The 21,969-nt window shown below is 36.7% G+C and overlaps 1 protein-coding gene and 1 pseudogene across 2 annotated transcripts; one reads left to right on the top strand and one right to left on the bottom strand.

Moving 5' to 3' along the window:
• The first annotated feature begins 16,265 nt into the window (after nt 1-16,265).
• LOC143534574 (D-aminoacyl-tRNA deacylase-like) lies at nt 16,266-18,963 on the top strand (annotated as a pseudogene). The gene is made up of 8 exons (XR_013135570.1): nt 16,266-16,450; nt 17,115-17,257; nt 17,376-17,439; nt 17,544-17,596; nt 17,787-17,842; nt 17,931-18,005; nt 18,138-18,305; nt 18,835-18,963. The product of XR_013135570.1 is annotated as a D-aminoacyl-tRNA deacylase-like (transcript).
• A 9-nt stretch (nt 18,964-18,972) lies between these two features.
• Nucleotides 18,973-21,234, bottom strand: LOC143534573 (protein MICROTUBULE BINDING PROTEIN 2C-like). The gene is made up of 5 exons (XM_077029032.1): nt 20,953-21,234; nt 20,359-20,442; nt 19,693-20,016; nt 19,405-19,620; nt 18,973-19,310 (listed from the first exon to the last, which is right to left on the bottom strand). The coding sequence occupies exons 1-5, from the start codon at nt 21,169-21,171 to the stop codon at nt 19,140-19,142; spliced, it is 1,014 nt and encodes a 337-aa protein (XP_076885147.1). The 5' UTR covers nt 21,172-21,234; the 3' UTR covers nt 18,973-19,139.
• Nucleotides 21,235-21,969: the final 735 nt, after the last annotated feature.

Genomic DNA, 21,969 nt, shown 5'->3' with positions numbered 1-21,969 from the left:
CATTCTTATTCTGGTGTTCCCGGATCAAACAACGACATCACTGTTCTGTACACATCACCGTTGTTTCAGAGCGTAACAGATGGTATCGCACCTTTCTGGTCCGTATTTTGTCAACGGGAGATATTACAAACGTGGCTACTATCTTGTCGATGGTATCTACCCGCAATGGTCTGTTTTTATGAAAGTCTTTTCGTTTACTGTCAAGGAAAATGAAAAAGCGTTCAAGAAGTTGCAAGAATCGGCAAGAAAAGATGTCGAGTGAGCTTTCGGTGTTTTAAAGGGTAGATGGTGCATAATTAGTCGACCGGTCCGTTCAATGAAAAAGCTCACGATCTCTAGCTACGTGTATGCATGCATCATATGACACAATATTTTAATAAAAGAATATGGATATGCAATTTATCCGGATTGGGTACCGGATCCTCCTACTCAAGTTCCCGTTCCTGAGGATGTGCGATTAGACTTGCGGGATGACAATATTCACCATCGGTTGAGATGGGATCTAGTTGAAATTATAGGTTCTTTAGGTTTGGGATTTCCGGATTCAGACGAGCAGTAGACGTTTATTGTAACTTTTATTTTTTTAATTCTAATTTTTAAGTTGTATTGTGTTCTAGTAAAATATTGTTTTTATTTTTTATGTTCTAGTAAAATATTGTTTTATTTTTTAAGTTACAAAATAAAAAAAAAATCTATCACACCACACCATCACCCCTACTAAAATCCATCAAATGTGATGGATTTAGAGTTGATGATGTGACACATCATCGTTGGATGTGGTGGGTGAGGAAAATGGAACACCCCTCCCCAATGAGAAAGTGGATAATATTTCTGGTATAACTAACATTAATTGCATGATCATTATTTTATGTTCTCCAACAATTACATTGATTTTATATATTATAAGAATAGGTTAAACGATAACACTACATACCCAAATAATCATAAGTGTTTGGTTATGGGATAGTAATGATCTATAAATTAAAGTAAAAGAGATAAACTGATAAAGAGATCTCGACCATATATTAAAATACGACCTAGTAACTAAAATGATTCGGCTGTCTTCTAACTATTTGATTGTTCTTATTAAACATTATCTCATGTTATCTTGCATAGAAATCATAATAGAAATCATAATAACAAACGTAATGTGGATTAAGCCCATTAGAGTTAAGTTTAGAGTTAGTCAAATTTTCTTTATATATTCGTATGGATTTTAGTTGTTTGAGCTATACAATAATTACAAACACTTTCTTGATATCATAGCCATAAAAATTGTCTCGTTTTTTATCAAACCCTACACCACCACTATTGTGTGTCCGACAACACTGTGTGCCGCAGAGGCGGATACAAAAAATTTTTATACGAGGGACACAATACTGATTGACGAAAAATAGGTTAAACAAAAAAATTTGATGATAAAATAACATAAGTAATTCAATATTTAAATAAAATAAAAAATACCCCAATTAACGTTATTTTAGAGGATCTTATAAAAATATTATATTAGCTTTTTACACGAATTAAATATACATTCTAATAAAAATACCCAAACAACCCTCATGCCATTACCTAGAGGTGGCAATTTGTATGGGTTGAGGAGATGGGTCAGGATGGGTATAGGTTAGAGGGGGCGGGGTGGTGCGTGAGGAGCCGACATCACGCGTGATGGCAATTTGCACACCGCCGCCGGTCCCCAATCACGCATGATGGGGGTGGTGTGCGTGATAACCATCACGCAGTGAGGGGGTGTGTTTCGAGAGAATATGACCGCTGGGGAGGGAGCCGTTGGGAGGGGGGAGGGTTAAATAAAAAAAAAACAATATAAAACCAAAACCAAAACATAAACCAAATCTAACACAAAACCAAATCCAACTCAAAACACTTTCAATCTTCCCCTTCATTCACAACAAAAAAATATGAAATTTCCGAAATATTTTGTTCCCTTAGACACCAATAACTCTTCGTCTTCGGACGATGACATTCTCGAATGGTTCCCGTTGTTATATAACGAACTTGAAAGTCCAAGCCGTCCAAAGAAAAAAATGGTGGAGTGTGATCGTATACATGCCCACGAAGTGCTAATAAACGACTATTTTGTGGAGGAGCTGAAATACAATGATGAGACGTCTAGGGAACGCTTTCGTTTGCCGAAATCTTTATTTTTAAAGATTGTAGCCGACGTCGAAGCAAACGAAGAATGGTTTCAAGAATCTTACCATGCGAGGGGCAAACGAAGTTTTACGGCGCTTAAAAAATGCACATCCGCTATTCGTCAATTAGCGACTGGTAACCCACCCGACAAATTCGATGAATACTTACAAATGTCTGAGAGAACTTCACGTGAATGTCTACAATTCTTTTGTAACACGATTATTAAATTGTATGGCAAAAAGTTTCTACGAAAGCCAACAAGACACGACATTACACGTCTTTACGTCGCGCACGAGGCTAGATGACATTTTTCAGGTATGCACGGTAGCATCGATTGTACACATATCGAATGGAGGAATTGTACACGGGAGTTGCGAGGGGCGTAGTTATGGGTGATATCAAACGACCGACCATCTCACTTGAAGCGGTTGCGTCAAATGATATATGGTTTTGGCATTCTTATTTTGGTGTTTCCGGCTCAAACAACGACATCACTGTTCTGTACACATCACCGTTGTTTCAGAGCGTAACAGATGGTACCGCAGCTTTCTGTCCATATTTTGTCAACGGGAGATATTACAGACGTGACTACTATCTTGTCGATGGTATCTACCCGCAATGGTCTGTTTTTGTGAAAGCCTTTTCGTTTCCTGTCGAGACCAATGAAAAGGCGTTCAAGAAGTTGCAAGAATCGGCAAGAAAAGATGTCGAGAGAGCTTTCGGTATTTTAAAGGGTTGTGCATACTTAGTCGACCAGTTCGTGCAATGAAAAAACCCACGATCTCAAGCTACGTGTATGCATGCATCATATTACACAATATGTTAATAAAATAAGATGGAAATGCAATTTCTCCAGATTGGGTACCGGATCCTCCTACTCAAGTTCCCGTTCCTGATATTGTCCAATTAGACTTGTGGGTGTTAAGGCCCAAATTTTATAGTCGGATCTGTGGTCAGCTCAGGATCCTAAATATGCTTGGGATCCCGAATATGTTCAGGATTCTTAGATAAAGTTTAGTATCCTGAGTATTAATGCTAATAAATAGATATTTCTCTCTTGGTGTTGATTTATAATTGCAGATATTAATTGTTGATTTACTCTATACGAAATACACGGTTGGTGGTTACATAAAACGTGTGGAATGAGTTATAACCGCTAAGATTAAGGGCCAAGTAAGGGTTAATGGTCAAATATTAACTATTATGCTGAAATCTCGCACTTATAGTTAATATTAGCACGTGTGGGACCACGTTTGGTGAGTAACTCCCAAAAGAATCAGTCAAAGACGTGGGATGAACATTGATGGACGAGGATATACTCAAAAGAATAGTTCCTCAACGACTATATTGGAAGACTCTTTCAGTTCCGGGATACTCGGAGAGTTAGTTAGGGATTTCAGCCTATCCTGCAGACACAAGTATTTTGAGGATTATACTTCGGGATATCCAACTGTCCTTTATTGTTCTATTTGTTTTGCAGATAAGACCACGTGTTTAATATGCTAATATGAATGTGGGTTTGCAACGGCTAGTGTTTAGACTTCGTCAAATCAATCGTGGGCAGCAAGGGATAAGTGGAAGACTTAGTCTAGGGTTTCTGGATTTCTCGGAATATCCGTTGTAACTTTTTCTTATTTAAACGAGCTGATAGATACGTTTAGAACACACACCCTCTCACGACTTAGCTACTAGCAATCACTGAAAACACTTAGGCACTCGTTATTCTATCAGCTCCACCACTTGTAATCACCTTTTTGTCATTAATAAAGTTGACGGTGATAGTTTTCACCGTCCGGGGGTTTTTTTGTGCCGGAGATTATCATAATCATGTACCAATCCGACCAAAGATTACGTTCTTAATCTTTGACCGAAGCAATTCGACCAAAGATTACGTTGTTAATTTTTGACCGAAGTAAGATTATCATAATCAAGGGTTTTTTCCCTCGTAATCATATCGTTGTGTTCAATCATTTTACCATTAAGCACCCTGCCTCACGCACTAATCTGATCAAAAATTAGTTTGCTAATTTTTGACCGAAACAGCGGGATGAAAATATCATCATCAGTTGAGATGGGATCTAGTTGAGCACTTGAGCTTATCGGTTCTTTAGGTTTGGAATTCCCGGATTCAGACGTTTATTGTAACTTTTATTTTTTAATTCTAAATTTTAAGTTGAATTATGTTTTAGTAAACTATTGTTTTTATTTTTTAAGTTCTAGTAAAATATTGTTTTAATTTTTTAAGTTGCAAATATATATATATATATATATATATATATATATATATATATATATATATATATATATATATATATATATATATATATATCACACCACACCACACCACCCCTACCAAATTCCATCAAAATGTGATGGATTTGGGGTTGGTGATGTGGCACAAATTTAATTGGGTGTGGTGTGTGAGGAGATTTGCACCACCCCTCCCCCTAGGATGCAAAATCCTCAGGATTGTCGCAGCAGGGAGGATCCTCAGGTCCTTATCAGCAGGCGTTATCCTCAGGATTGTCGCAGCAGGGAGGATCCTTAGGTCTTTATCAGTAGGTGGTATCCTCGGGATTTCTGCAACAGGTAGGATTCTCAGGAGTGCCTCCATCAGGGTCCTTCAATCCTCAATAACCATTTGCTCAGACTCAACAGTTTGCAGGGTTCTCTGAGATGCACCAGGGAGATTTCATCCCGATGCAGGCTAACACTTCAGCCACTTCATTTCACTCCAGGAAATACTATGTTTAGGAATGCCAGCTACAACACCCAAACCATTCCTCAGAATATCAATTAGGGTAACACTTTCAATACAATTCCTTTTAATGCTAATCAAGGATTTTTGCAGGATGCAGGCATAAGTTCAAGTTTAGCCCGAGAATTATTGAAGCTTAAGGATATGATATTAAATGTTCCTGGTGTTACCCGTCCTATAGCTGAAGTTACCACTGATAGTCACATAATATCCCGATTTGTGCCATCAATTGGTGACGTACAGATCCCAAAACGGTTTCAAACCCCAAATCTGAAACTGTATGATGGTTCAACGGATCCCGAGGAACACGTCGCACAGTATAGAGAGCGTATGGAGATCAACCCAAACCCTATAGAAATCAAGGAAGCATGTCTTTGCAAGGGATTTGGGTCTACCTTGACCGGAGCAGCCATGAAATGGCTACTGAGTATTCCTCCTAATACTATCACTTCTTTTTCTCATTTAATTAACTTGTTCAATACCCAGTTTTCTTGCAGTAGAATGTTTGAGAAAATGACAGGTGATCTTTATAGGGTTGCCCAGAATCCTGGGGAATCCTTGTTTTATTACCAGGTTTAGCAAGGAGTCACTGGAAATTCCAAATCTAAACCCGGCTTCGGCAGTGGAAGCTCTTAAGTTGGGGTTAGAAAAAGGCTTCTCTTTCTATGATGATCTTGTTATGACTCCATGCAGGTCATTAGACGAAGAAAGAAGCAGAGCTCTGAGGTATATCAGGCTAGAAGATGATAAGAAAAACTATAAGATCGGTATCCCGAAGTACGATCAGACGAACAGGAAGGCCGAATCCCCAGGAAAATCATATCGGTTAAAGCCTTACTACAAGCCTGATAACCCCAAGATCAATGCAGTAGATGATGAGGATGATGAAGAATATACTAAAGTTGATGAATATTGTTTTTCTGTTGATAATGTGTGCCATGCAGGATTTAGGTGAAAAAGCAAGATGGCCAAAGAAGACGGAAAGACAAGGAGCCTACAAAGACAAATCAAAGTGGTGTGCCTTCCATGAAGACTTTGGGCACTTGACTGATGATTGCATCGCACTCAGAAGGGTGATTAGCTATCTTCTCAGCAAATGCCACTTGAAAGAGCTACTTGGCCGGAAGTAGGGAAAGGAACAAAATCCTGAAAATATTCCTGAAAAGCTAACTCCTCCACCAACGGATGCAAAAACAATCATGTTCATATCCAGAGGATCCGACATCTGTGGAACCTCTTATTCTGCTGCAAAAAGAAGTGCTGATCAGAGGAAGTTAGAAGTGGCTGACAGACCAACAAAGACATCCATTCTCACTCAAACAAAGACCATGACCTTCGATGAAAGTGATAGAGTCAACATTCTGGATCCCCACCATGATAGTTTGGTAATAACATTATATGTAGCTAACCATTGTGTGCGCAGGATCCTCGTAGGTGGTGGAAGCTCTGTCAATATTATTCAATTAGATGTACTGAGAAAGATGAATATTCTTGAGGATGATATCGTTCCCAGTTCCTCAGTATTGGTTGGATTCAGCGGAGAGACTAAGAGCACTATTGGGGAAATAAAACTCCCAGTATACGTCGAAGGGGTAAATAAAATACAAAAATTTTGTGTTATTGACTGTTTGTCTTGTTGAAATATTATATTAGGTAGGCCCTGGATATATGACATGAAAGCAGTCCCCTCCACCTATCACCAATGTGTGAAACTCCCAAGTCCGTGGGGAGTTATCAAAATCATCAGCGATCAACAAGATGCAAAGAATTGCTACACCTCTTCTATGAAATATACTGCCAAACCCCAGCTGGCGTAGCAATTATAGAAGACAGCACGAGAAGTAATGGAAGCCAGGGAACAAGAAATTAAAGAAGTACTTCCTTATCCCGAGGATCCTGAAGTCAAAGTGCTGATGGGAACGAGCATTCCTAAGGATATTGAGTCAAAATTGCTCGATTTCCTCAAGTCGAGACTGTCAACATTTGCATGGAAACATGAAGATATGACAGGTATTTCCAAAGATATCATAACACATAAACTTGGAATTGATAATTCTTTTAGGCCAATCCATCAAAAGAGAAGAAAGTTTGCACCTGAGAGAAACACAATTATCTAGGAAGAAGTTGAAAGACTTTTGAAGGCAAATATGATTAGGGAAGTCCAATATCCCCGATGGTTAGCAAATGTAGTAGTTGTGCAGAAAAAGAATGGAAAATGGAGAGTTTGTGTGGATTTCACAGACTTGAATAGGTTTGTCCCAAAGATCCATTCCCTCTACCACACATCGATTCAATGGTGGATGCCACTGCCGGCCACGAGATGCTGACATTTATGGATGCATCCTCAGGATTTCAGCAAATCCAAATGGAACCCTCAGATCAAGAAGACACAGCCTTCATGACTGCAACACCTATTTATTGTTATATTACTATGCCCTTTGGACTTAGAAATGCAGGTGCAACCTATCAGAGGTTAGTTAACATGATGTTCAAAGAGCAACTGGAGGACACAATGGAAGTTATATCGATGATATGGTGGTGAAGTCCAAGAAAGCTGAGGATCACCTCCAGGATCTCAAGACTGCATTTGATATCCTCGACAAATATAACATGAAACTGAACCCTGCAAAGTGCCATTTCGGAGTGAAGGCTGGCAAATTCTTGGGATATATGGTCACCAAAAGGGGGATAGAGGCGAGTCCAGAGCAGATACAAGCTATCCTGAATCTGAAAGCCCCAGCATCAGTCAAGGACGTTCAAAGGTTAACTGGCAGGATAGCCGTACTCAACAGATTCATTTCCAAATTCTCAGAAAAGTGCAAAGAATTTTATGATATCATGAGGAATAACAAAAGTTTCGAGTGAACCAGTAAGCAAGAGGAAGCTTTAATGTCCTTAAAAGCCTATCTCTCCTCTGCTCCTCTACTGGTAAAACACGAAGAAGGTGAACCTCTATCTCTATATCTAGCTGTATCAAATAATGTTGTGAGTGCAGTTTTAGCTAAGGACCTCGAAGGTCAACAACATCCCATCTATTATGTAAGTAAGAGTTTATTGAATGCTGAAACCAGGTATTCTTATCTTGAGAAATTAATTTTAGCACATATTATGGCATCTACTAAACTTAGACATTATTTTGAAACTCATCCTATTCTTGTTAAAACTAATTACCCTATTAAGTCTGTTTTAAGAAAACCAGAAATGTCAGGTAGGATCGCAATGGGTTGTAAAACTGAGTGCATATGATATAGCATATGAACCCAGGTGTGCCATCAAATCCCAGGCATTAGCAGACTTTGTGGCTAATTTCACCAGTGAACTTAAAGAAGAAGCAGACTTGGAAGTCCAACAACTGGAAGAAACCAAAGATAAGTTGACTCTATACACTGATGGTGCTTCAAATGTTAGAGGAACAGGTCTCGAGATCCTGCTAAAATCGCCACAAGGGGACATTATACCTCAATCCATATCCTGCGGATTCCAACCCACAAACAATGAGGCAGAATATGAAGCTTTGATAGCAAGATTACAACTAGCAATCGACATGAAAATCAGGTTTATTCAAGTATATGTTGATTCATTATTATTAACTAATCATTTTAACGGTTCGTTTACTGTTAGAGGAGAAAAACTAATGAAATATTTAGAGCTAGTCAAAAAACTAGCAAAATGTTTCGAAAATTTTGATATTTCACAGGTACCTAGAGAAGAGAATGTTGATGTAGATGCCCTAGCATACTTAGCTTCATCCTTCAGAATACCGGAGGGTGTCAAGATTCCTATCATACATATCCTGAGCCCAGCAATAGAAGAACAAGGTGTCAATGAAATATTATAGGACAATGAAGATATGAGGATCGAGAACCCTGAGGATAATGAAAATTCCTGGATTATCCCAATCAGGAGATATATTCAGAATGGAATTATCCACAAGGATGAAAACCCAAGAGCTTTACGCACAAAGGTAATCCCATATGCTATAATGAATGATATATTATACAGAAAATCTCTTGCAGGACCATATCTTAGGTGTTTGGAGAAGACAGAAGCTCAAGAAGTTCTTCAGGATATACACGAAGGAGACTGTGGGAATCACACTGGGGGCAGAGCACTATTTTCCAAAATCTTGAGGACCGGATATTTCTGGCCAACGATGAAGAGGGATGCTATGAATTATTCTCAGAAGTGTGATGCATGCCAAAGACATAGCAACATTCTGCACCAACCAGCAGAACCATTGTATCCTATTATATCCCCTTGGCCTTTCATGAAGTGGGGTATGGATATAGTAGGAAAACTACCAAGAGCTCCGGGAGGAAAAGTCTTCATGCTGGCAATGACAGATTATTTCTCAAAGTGGATTGAGGCTGAGTCTTTTGTTCAAGTCAGAGAGAAAGAAGTTATCTCATTCATCAAGCGCAATATTCTGACAAGATTTGGAATCCCAGCAGAGATAGTGTGTGACAATGGCTCGCAGTTCATCGGCAAGAGAACCACCAACTTCTGTGCCAGTTGGGGAATTAAAATGGTCACTTCAACACCTGTCCATCCTCAGGCTAACGGACAGGCCGAATCAAGCAACAAAATCATTATCAATAACCTGAAGAAAAAGTTGGGGTCTAAGAAAGGAAAGTGGGCCGAGGAACTACCTTTTGTTCTTTGGGCAGATAGGACCACTTCAAAGAATGCTACTGTTCAGACTCCTTTATCATTGGTATTTGGAGCTGAAGCAGTTATCCTGACATAGATGGTTATCCCTACAACTAGAGTCAGTCATCAAAATCCCGAAGATAACACTCAAAGTCTACTTGAAGATCTAGATGCAGTATAAGAACTCAGGGATTTAACAAAGATCAGAATGGCTTCTTATCAGCAAAAAATAGCTAAGTCCTACAACAAGAATATCAGGGTTCGTAGATTTCAAGAAGAGGATTTGGTTCTCCGAAAAGCCTTTCAGAATACTACAAATCCTGCAGATGGAAAGCTCGCACCAAAATGGGAAGGTCCTTACTTGATTGAGTCAGAAGCGGGAAAGGGGGCATATAGATTGTCTACTTTGGATGGTGACTCACTGCCAAGGGCTTGGAACGCTATCCACCTCAAAAAATATTTTATGTAAGACTTCTATCCCGAAGATAATTGCTATCCTGAGGTATGTAACAGTAATGTTAAACAACTAAGGTACGTATTCGAATTTACATTTTTATTCATTTTTTATTATTATTATTCTATCATGGTACCCCTCACTTAGAGTTGACTGTTTTGTAGCCTGATGACATGTGGTATCCCCACATGGGATGAAGTATATTTGGGCCTTGTCGCCAGTCTTCTTGGGCATTGTCGCCTGTTTCTTCGGCCTTTGTCGCCAGTTAAGGTATTACTTAAATGCCTTCTAAGGTTTAAGGGGTTTTCACCTCTTCTTAAGATCGCCTGTAGCGCACGTCTATTCAGTCGTAGTTCGAGAGGCGGGGCCAGAACATGAAATATAGTGACTTGTTACCTCGTTAACCTCAGCTATTGGTTTGAATCCCAAGGTTTAAGGGGTTTTCACCTCTTCTTAAGATCGCCTGTAGCGCACGATTATTCAGCCGTAGTTTGAGAGATGGGGCCAGCACATGAAATATAGTGACTTGTTACATCGTTATCCTCAGCTATTGGTTTGAATCTCAAGATTATGGTAGACGTACCATTTCCTAAGGTTTAAGGGGTTTTCACCTCTTCTAAAGGGCCTTGTCGCCAGTTTATTCCTAAGGTTTAAGGGGTTTTCACCTCTTCTAAGGGCCTTGTCGCCAGTATAGGCCTTGTCGCCAGTATAAATTGGCCTTGTCGCCAGTTTTTTTAGGCCTTGTCGCCAGAATTTCTGAAATTATTTTCAGGATAATATTGCAGGCCTATCAGTATATCCTTATGATTGGAGGAACATCCTGAAAGGTAATCTTGTTACAAGGACGAAATGGTCTATCAGTATATCCTTATGATTGGAGGAACATCCTGAAAGGTAATCTTGTTACAAGGACGAAATGGTCTATACCTTATCAAAGTTGATTGCTATATGATTCTGGTATGACTTCCTATTTGTGTATATTCTTTATTTCCTACTGCTTGCCTTATTTACAAAGTGAATTTTATGACTTCGTGTTGGTTTATTGAATCAAACCTAATTTGTTAAGAAACCTCACCTAGATTTCTAAATCCTAATGAAATCAATTTTATTCTAAGGATTTAATAACAACAACAGAGATTTCGAAGTACTGATCTATTCTAGTAATGATGTCAACTTTAGTCGGTGCTACAGTTTATCATTAGAAAATTTAACAGCTGAAATTGGTAAAAAAAAACAGCTGTCAAATTTTGGGGACAATTGTTAGGGCCCAAATTTTATAGTCAGACCTGTGGTCAGCTCAGGATCCTAAATATGCTTGGGATCCCGAATATGTTCAGGATTCTTAGATAAAGTTTAGTATCCTGAGTATTAATGCTAATAAATAGATATTTCTCTCTTGGTGTTGATTTATAATTGCAGATATTAATTGTTGATTTACTCCATACGCAATACACGGTTGGTGGTTACATAAAACATGTGGAATGCGTTATAACCGCTAAGATTAAGGGCCAAGTAATGGTTAATGGTCAAATATTAACTATTATGCTGAAATCTCGCACTTATAGTTAATATTAGCACGTGTGGGACCACGTTTGGTGAGTAACTCCCAAAAGAATCAGTCAAAGACGTGGGATGAACATTGATGAACGAGGATAGACTCAAAAGAAGAGTTCCCCAAAGGCTATATTGGAAGACTTTTTCAGTTCCGGGATACTCGGAGAGTTAGGTAGGGATTTCAGCCTATCCAGCCGACACAAGTATTCTGAGGATTATACTTCGGGATATCCAACTGTCCTTTATTGTTCTATTTGTTTTGCAGATAAGACCACGTGTTTAATATGCTAATATGAACGTGGGTTTGCAACGACTAGTGCTTAGACTTCGTAAAATTAAACGTGGGCAGCAAGGGATAAGTGGAAGACTTAGTCTAGGGTTTCCGGATTTCTCGGAATATCTGTTGTAACTTTTTCTTATTTAAACGAGCTGATAGATACGTTTAGAACACACACCCTCTCACGACTTAGCTACTAGCAATCATTGTAAACACTTAAGCACTCGTTATTCTATCAGCTCCACCACTTGTAATCACCTTTTTGTCATTAATAAAGTTGACGGTGATAGTTTTCACCGTCCGGGGGTTTTTTTTATGCCGGAGATTATCATAATCATGTACCAATCCGACCAAAGATTACGTTCTTAATCTTTGACCAAAGCAATTCGACCAAAGATTACGTTGTTAATTTTTGACCGAAGTAAGATTATCATAATCAAGGTTTTTTTCCCTCGTAATCACATCGTTGTGTTCAATCATTTTACCATTAAGCACCCCGCCTCACGCACTAATCTGATCAAAAATTAGTTTGCTAATTTTTGACCGAAACAACGGGATGAAAATATTCATCATCAGTTGAGATGGGATCTAGTTGAGCACTTGAGATTATAGGTTCTTTAGGTTTGGAATTCCCGGATTCAGACGTTTATTGTAACTTTTATTTTTTAATTCTAATTTTTAAGTTGAATTATGTTTTAGTAAACTATTTTTTTTATTTTTTAAGTTCTAGTAAAATATTGTTTTATTTTTTTTAAGTTGCAATATATATATATATATATATATATATATATCACACCACACCACCCCTACCAAATTCCATCAAAATGTGATGGATTTGGGGTTAGTGATGTGGCACAAATTTAATTGGGTGTGGTCTGTGAGGGGATTTGCACCACCCCTCCCCCACCCTAGGATGGATTTTTTTTAAACAAAGGTTATGATGGATAAAGGTTAAGATGTTTTAAGTTGATCCATCATGATAAAAAACGAAAAATATAAAACAACTAAAATGTTCCCCCCATCATTCTGGCTCATTAAAAAAAACAAAAACCCAAGAAATTTCAGTTTAGCTTTAAGGTTTCGTTTAGCTTTTAAGTTTTGGTCTTTTCAGTGACTTTGTTTTGTTTTGATCGGTTTTTTCTTTTTCATTTCAGTTCAGGTTCGGTTAATATTTTTCGATTTGGTCGGTTTTTTCGGTTTTAGTGTTGTTTCATATTTGTCAGTTTTTCGGTTTCGTTTCGTTTTTTTTGTTTTGTTTTGGTCGGCTACGTTTAAGCTTTTTTGTTTTGTTTTGGTAGCTTTTCGGTTGCACTTCACTTTTTTTGTTTCGTTTTGGTCAGTTTTCCGGTTTCATATCTCGGTTTTTTTGTATCGTTTTGGACGTTTTTCTATTTCTTTTCAGTTTTGTTGTTTCGTTTTGGTCGATTCGGTGTTTTTGATTCGTTTTGGCCAGCTTTTCGATTGCATTTAGCTTCTTTTTTTGTTTCCTTTTGGTCAGTTTTTCAGTTTCATTTCGGTTTTTTTGTTTCGTTTTGGTCGTTTTTCTATTTCGGTTCAATTTCGTTTTGTTTTTTTTTGTTTCGTTTTGGTCAGCTTTTCGGCTTCATATCGTTTTTTTGTTTCTTTTTGGTCGTTTTTTAATTTCGATTCAGTTTGTTTCGGTTTTTTGCTTCGTTTTGGTCTATTCGGTGTTTTTGTTTAGTTTTGGTTAGCTTTTCGGTTGCATTTCGCTTTTTTTGTTTCGTTTTGGTTAGTTTTTCGGTTTCATTTCATTTTTTTTGTTTCATTTTGGTCGTTTTTCTATTTCGGTTCAGTTTCATTTTGGTTTTTTTTGTTTCTTTTTGTCAGTTCGGGGTTTTTGTTTCGTTTTGGTCGTTTTTTTTGTGTTTCGGATGAGTTTTGTTTCGCACGTGATAGTTTGGATATTTTGAATTAGATAAATTTTGGATAACTTGGGTATTTTGTTTTGACCCATTTTAACCTATGAATGAAACTCATTTGTATATATTTTCAACACATCCTGACCTCCATGAAAAATTGTTTTGATCCATCCTGACCCATTTAACTTTTAAAGTTTATCCATTTTGACCCAAAACAACCCATTTAGGTTGGGTTTGCCACCTTTACCATTACCCATCCCACCCCCACCTCCATCACCATCACCATCACCATCACCCTAAGGCTATGTGTAGTGGAGGGGTTACAAAATGGGACGTTTTGTGCCATGTGGCGCCGAGTCATCAAAAGATGGGTTTTTGTTTTAGGGGGTGTAGTGGTGTTGTAGCCCCTATATATATATATATCACTCACATATGAATATTAATAATAATAATAAAAGTAAAGGAAGAGAGAGCGAGAACCCCCCCCCCCCCCCCATCGCCCCTAAAATCACGCGGGAGGGGGGGGGGGGGAGTGTTGTAGCCCCTTATTGCCGGAAGTCGCCCTTTTTCGCCGCCCACTACACATGGCCTAATCAATAATCTGGATTACTAACAAATGTGTTTTAAGTTATTAATTTTGTGGGAATAACTCACATGATATGACTCTATGACAGTAACAATTGGCGATTTTGTGGAAAGAACTTTTTTTTGCAACTGTTTGTGGAAATAACTAGTAATCCCATTTGTTAATGAAGTTGGTGATCCAAAGATAAAAAAAAAAGAAAACAAAACTTTTAAAACTAGAGTTTAGAAAATTTTGAGTTCATGTCTCTAGATAATAGAACTTATCCGTTAAAAAAAATAGTATTCTCATTTACCCTTAAAAAGAACAAAAATAAAGAAGTAAAAGTAATATTTAATCAAAGAACAAAATAAAAAAATAAAAAGGTCTAAAAAAGGAATGTTTCTCACTAAAACACAAACGGAATGTTTCTCACTAAAACACAAACAGTACTAAAAAAGGGCTAGTTGCTACTCGTAATAAAAAAGGAATGTTTCTCACTAAAACACAAACGGTACGGTCATGACATTTTATATTGTGCAAAGATGTCTAATTGTAACCCAACCTCGACTCATGTTAGCACTAATGCTAGAGGGGATCTTACGGCCCATTCAGTTAACGACCCTTATTATATGGAATTTTTGCTAGTGCCTTACAATACTTAATGTTCACACCCGACTAGGCATCGCGTATGTAATTAACAAGTTTGCCTATATATGCATGATCCTCGAGAACCGTACTTGTGTATTCTTCATTACATTAGTGGAACCTTAGATCATGGTCTTCAATTATGTGTGTCGTCTGGTTATATTTAATCGCTTATTTAGACTGACATACGGGTTGTCCGAACACTTAACGTTCCATTTTTGGGATTGAATGTTCTTGATTGATAATTTGTTATCTTTGTCTTCCAAATGCTTGGCTATTGTTACTCACTCCAGTGCTGAAGCTAAACACTGTGAAGTTGCTAAAGTTTTTGTTGAAACATGTTGTATACGCAATCTTCTACTTGAGCTACATTATTCTTTGCTTCGTGCCAATTTATTTGTCAACTAATCCAGTACAACATCAACAAACCAAACATATTGAGATGAACATTCACTTTATTTGGAAAAAAATGGCGTTGGATTAACTTCACGCTCTACATGTTCCATCGAGTTCTCAATATGACAATATGTTGACATCATCACCAAGGGTTTAATGTTCTCACTATTAATTGATGTTCATTATGGTTTAAATGCACATCTTTCTCATGTTCAAAATATGGGGTTGCAATAAGTTTAGGGTTAGTATAATTCTCTTCGTATATTTGCATGTATTTGAGTTGTTTTGGGATATACGAAAGTTTAAAAATAAAAAATAAATAAATAAAGAGTAAAAGAAAGAAAAAAAATGCTTTTTTAATAGCAGAAACAATTTTAAACAAAGAACTTCGAGAGCCATACAAGCAGTTATACATTTTACTTTATATATGATACATAATTTGATTACGTAACGAATTCGAAATTTTTTTCATGGGAGTTGTAAGTTTTGAGGGTTCAGTTATCTCTCGCTATATATTAAATTTTTCGGTTCGTTCATATCACCCCAGGCATCACGTAATAAAAACATAAAAACCAAACTAAATCATAAAACATAACAAAATTACGCCAGTCACGATACGCACCTAGCCAAGTCACAAAAGTAAAAATTACTTACCAAAATGGCAATTTAATATTTATTATCGTAGTTGTTCAAATACACGAACGCTTGCCAACTGTTCGACCAAATGCTTTCACTTTCATCTTTAAGCGGACGACTAACCACTTTCCGCAGCCTCACATTCACATTCTCTCTGACTCACAGCAAACCCATCATCACAAGACGACCAATGGTCACCCTAGTTGTGGCCACCACCATCGAATAATAATAATAATAATAATATTCAAATTCCACATATAAAATTATATTATAAATGATTGATTTGTATATTTAATTTAGGGCATGGAAAGTTTTGTGAATAAACAAGTAAGGTTATTGAAACATGATTGTTCAAATGTTAGAGAGGATTATTTAGATAAAAGGTGGGAGACTGCTACAGGTGAACCTGTGGATGAGGTTATATTTCTCAGCCGGCATACGGCTGCCTCGAATCGGCCCGCGCTAACCATTCATCCAATTGGTATATGTCTCGTTCGTTCATTTTATGTTCGTTTACGTTTGTTCGTGAATATATTTATTTGAACTTTTTGGACCATTACAACTTAGTGTAGTTCTAATAACGTTTTTAGGGCCCACACATTGTTCTTCGCGTCGCGTTAGTTAGTTTTAGTTTGGTGATGTTCGTTTATGTGCATGGTCCATTCGTTTATGCTGTTGACGGACGGACATAAAGGAAGACAAACATGCTCATTTTCTTAACGAACGAAGCCACGAACACAAGCAAGAATTGATGTTAATTTAGTTGTTCGTGTTTGATCGTTTGTTGTGTAAGTTACACGAATGAACATAAACATGCTTGGGATCGTATTCTTTTGGTTAGTTTACAAGCCTAAGGATCACTTCAGAACTTCCAAATAATTAAGGAACTTTAAGACCTATTAGCAAGTAGCAACCAATCATTTTATTTATTTTATATGTTTAATATTATATGAGGATAGTTTTGTCATTTATTATGTTATAATAATATTACATATAGTAAATGACAAAACTGCCCTCATATAATAATAAATATATAAAAAAAATTAATAAAATGATTGGTTTTTAGGAGTTTTGAAGTTAAAATTTTTTTTGTTGGAAGTTTAGAAGAGATTTAAACGCGAGGTATTAATTATGGTGTGTTTTAGGTGTTCCTCATTTAAGAGAAGACGAGGTGCCGCCAGCTGGCGGTAAACCCGGATGGGCTGCGCCTAGCAACACACGAATGGGCCCGTGGTTGCGGTTATTAAAGGTCATTGCAGAATCACATAATCTGACTCCTGAATTTGAGGTATATTTAATGTGTAACATATTAACATCAAAGTTCATGTAGATGACGAATCTTGCTTTTCTTAAATTAGAATTATTGTAAATTGTGACTGATTATTTTGTTTTGTTATTGGGCATAGGTTACGTTGGAGGCCACACATCATGGACCTTTAACCGATTCTCCGACAATGTTTGTAGAAATTGGTATGCACATTTGATCATTTGTTCTTATTCAAAATAAAGTCAATAAAACTCATTAGAAACCAATAGTAATATTGTTTTGAATCTTGATGTTACTATTATATCAGGCAGCACGGAAGAGTATTGGAAGAGACAGGATGCGGCACAAGCTATTGCTTTAGTTCGGTATCTCTTTGTAACAAAGGCTTAACCGTACTATAAACTAGTAGTATATTAATCTTATAATGATCGTTTTATATAACCCTTTCAGCCATGATATACACTAAAATTAAGAATTAAACTTTAAATATGAATTTACTTATCAAAGCAAATCCAATAATATGTTTTTTTTTTCAAATGTTGCATTGAAGTTAGTTTGGAAAGGACTAGGACTTGATGGAGGAGTTCCTGTTGGTGACTGGCGCAGGTAAATGTTTTATGTAAACATCTAGGTTATTATTGTAATTATTCTGTTATTACTATTATTATTAATGCTTTAAATATTGACGGTGTAGGAATAATAGGAAAAACAAAATCCTGTTAGGGCTTGGTGGTGGACACTATGTTCCAAGACATATGGATGTTGTTTTGTAAGCTAACACTTTTAACCAACTTCGCTTTAAATTACTGCGTAAAATTCATGCTTAAAATGTTATATGGTTGCAATGTTCATGGTGTTCAAGAAAATGTTACATCTTACGCCATCAAGTTTGATCTTTTAGGAAAGATGATGTTTGGGTTGGCCACCTACTATCGGGTTATTCATTGCCAATGGAAGACAATGGAGAGGCGGAAGTAGGTGGAACTTGGCGGGAAGCAATCAAAGTTGCGTATGATGTTACTCAAACAGCATTCCCTGGTTGAGAAATTCTTGCTCATCTTGATCAAAAGTAAGTATTATTTTGTAAACCTATGCTGTTTCAATCTTATTATGTTAAAGGCAAGTAATATGGGCGGGTCGGGTAACAGGTCATTTTTGTATTGGTCAAAACAAATCAAGTTGACCGGCAAGCACTTTCTTGTTCGTGCTTTTAAATACTTGCTAAATAGTTCATGTGTTAAGTTATGATTATAAAAACAATACCCTGACACTAATAATTTGAATCTTTGAATAAGAACGAGTAAGAGGTGTGCATTACAAATATGCCTGGCCGATTTTTAACACGTTTGAGATGTTCTCCTTTTAGTTTGATTTGACCCTTTTGAGATAAACACAACTCGAATCGACCCTTTAAAAGCAAATGGATAGAAGTATATAACCACCGCCTCAATAACAAAATTACTATTTTATTTTTTTTAATGTTAAACACACTTTATCCTAGATGATCCTGTATGGCTCTGTAATTGTACTTGAATATTTAATTAATATAATTAAACATATTAGATTTATACAACTTTGGGGTTTTATTTCAAATGCAGGAGCTTTAAAAGTTGGCAGAAAAATGCGATATTGGGTTTCTTGAAAGAGAAGAGTATAAACGTCGGCAAGCCAAAGGATTTTCGCTAATTTTTTCAGGAAATTACATAATTCATTTTTTGTTGGTCTGCTAGCACGTCTATTCTTTGGGTACTTTGTACCAATCATTGTTACATTACAGAATCAGGTTTTTAGAACTTTGACTAAGAATGAGAATAAGCATTACAGGTGGATATGTAAATCCAAATTCACCCAACAGTTTTAAAAAATAATAAGATTACACCACACGGGTTTCCCACATTTCATGTTACAGGAACTCCAAACTTGTTCCTAGAACAAAAGATTGCAGATGCAGCCTAGCATTGGCAGCCATGTTAATAGACTCTTCATCTTGCTTCTCTTTTGCAGCAGCAATGGCTGCCATGTAAGCTTCTTGTGCTTCTTCCATTTTGCTCATTTCCAACTCATCCATATCATCCTGCATACCATCATCGAATTAGACCAAACTTTAAAGGCATAAATTTGCAATGAATTTGAACCAATGGGGATGCTCCAGGTGGCACATAGCTTACCATTTCAGTAAGGTGACCACCATTTGGATTGACATCATATTCTTGGTCTGGAAGGGTAAAATGGTCATCTGACAAGCCTTCAAATAAAAGTGTGTATGATGACATCTCTCCTTGAAATGCATTTAAATCATCCTGAAGCTTTTCCACCTTTTTGTTGGAAGTCATTGCTTCCCACTGTAGCCTTTCTACTGCTGCTTGTTTATCAGCAAGTTTAATCTGCAACAAAATCAGCATATATTTGTATAAAAAATGTCTAAAATACCTTCAATTGTAGACCTAAACGCATACCTTTAGATCGGCTAGTTGCGCTTGAGTAGACCGCAGTAAAGCATCCTTTTCTGATGCCTGTTTCTTCACTTCATTGAGCATGTTATTAACAGAACTCATTTCATTCTTTGAAGCTTCTGCAGCCTTCAAGATTTCATCTTTCTCCACTAACTGTCTCTGCAAATCCTCCACTTTCTCTCTTAATTCCACCAACTCTTCCTTTTCTTTTGTCAAGAGTGCACTTGAAGAAAACATGGAGGCACCATCGCCACCTCCATCTTGCTCATTGCCGCCTCGTTTTTTCCTGGGAATTGATTGAGCATTTCTTCCTTTCCCTTCAGTCATCTGAAAATGCTTCAAGATTATATAGGCCCACTTATTTATTAATTTACAAAGAGGTCTGCTATTCCTATGACAACCCCCCAAACTCATATACGCCCATCAAACTCAAGAGGCCGTTCGATGATAATTGAAAAACTCAAACAGCCGTTTAAAGGTAGGAAGTTATGATTGGATGCCATGACCTTCAGTTGGCACATCCTCAAATGGAACGTCCGTTTAAAACTAGGAGGCTATGATTCGATGCCCTAAGCTTCAAAGTTCAAACGATCGTTCGGCACAACCTCAAACAGCCTTTACAAAACAAGTTATCAACATCATTTGGAAAACCAAAGTGAAAAGAATTACCTTATTAGAAATTGATTCTCTTGAAGGTGTTTTGGTGTAGATCATCGACCCCCTACGAGTATATGAACTACTTCCCTTTCGATCCTACAAAGAGAAACATGTCCCATATAGAATTCAGGATTCAAATGATTAGTGGAAACAAGTTCAAGTGAACTTAGTTAAATCAGTGTTGTAGAACTCGCTAACCCCTAGTCGGGGGTGGTATCGACTAGCAAATAACGAGCTTAATCTTATAATAATTTTATACATAATTTTTCAAAACTATATATAAAACTTTGTTTGTACATATATAAAATTATATATATAATTATTCAAAACACGTATAATTTCTCAAATACTTCAAAGATTTTGACTGAAATTTTTGATTAATCGCGCCTAATCGCAATTTTTACAACATGATTTAAATCCAAGTATACATAAACACAAAAAAACCCCCAAATTCATAAACCCTAATCAAATTGAAGTAAACCGCAATCGAAACCGAAACAAATTGAAACAAATTCCAGTAAAACCCCCAAATTCAAAGCATACACACAATCATAAATGTAAATATGTATATATATTGTGTGTGTGAAAGAGAGAGTAATAATATACAATCAACGATTGAACAAGAGGAACGATCTGCACAAGGTCTTGTAACAAACGACGGTCGACGTTGTTGTTGGCGGCGGCGGCGGAGAGATTCCGGTGGTGAGACGGCGAAGAAGGGCGGAGATCGTCGCCGGAGAGCCATGAGGTTTGTTCTCCGCCGGCAAAGGCATTATCTTGGTCCAAATCGAAGTGCTGTTGAGATGATGACTGATGATGATACATTACTTACTGGATCTTATATTACTTGATTTGATTTGAAGTTTGAATGATGAAGAAACTGAAACAGCAAATTAATAATAATAATAATAATAAGAAGAAGAAGAAGAAGAAGAAGAAGAAGAAGAAGAAGAAGAAGAAATTGGTTTTGAAAGAGAACAAGAGAAGAGAAGAGAAGAGAAGAGAAGAAAAGGGTAAAGAAGGATGGAGACTTTATATCTTTTTCAAATTCAAATCTTTATTTTTATTTATTATTATTAATTACTATTAATATTATGGTTATTTTATACATGTTAACGGTTTTAAACTTTTTATCTTTTGTAATTTTTGTATAATTTTCTTCAATGAAATGTTATTTTAAAGGTTAATATTATTATTAATGTAATGTCTGTTTTGGTTTGCTTATGTATCTAAAACTAATCCATGTTAGTTGCAATAAATTTTAAAAATGTATTAAAGTTGCGTAATTAACAAACCACGGGTATGAAAATAACACATATCTCAAAAGAGAAATTCCTAACATCCTTAATTACATATTTCTCCAATACTAAAAAAATAATTACATATTTACCCTTCCTAACACATATAAAAAAGGGAAATATGTAATTGATTTTTGGGGTTGGAGATATATGTAATTAAAGGTATTTAGCAAGGGGAAATATGTAAAAATTCCATAAAATAAACAAAATTATCAATAGATCCTTAACTTAACGGATAAAATAGACGGGGTGAAGTACTAAAATGACAAGTATTAGAAAATTGAAGTAGTCATTTACGCTATATTCAAAAAATGAAACTAAAGTT

The sequence above is a fragment of the Bidens hawaiensis genome, unplaced genomic scaffold, assembly GCF_021521415.1.
Source record: "Bidens hawaiensis isolate Kalapana, Puna unplaced genomic scaffold, B.hawaiensis_p1.1 tig00010205_1, whole genome shotgun sequence".
Classification (NCBI taxonomy): domain Eukaryota; kingdom Viridiplantae; phylum Streptophyta; class Magnoliopsida; order Asterales; family Asteraceae; genus Bidens; species Bidens hawaiensis.
This window is presented reverse-complemented; position numbering and strand designations above follow the sequence as displayed.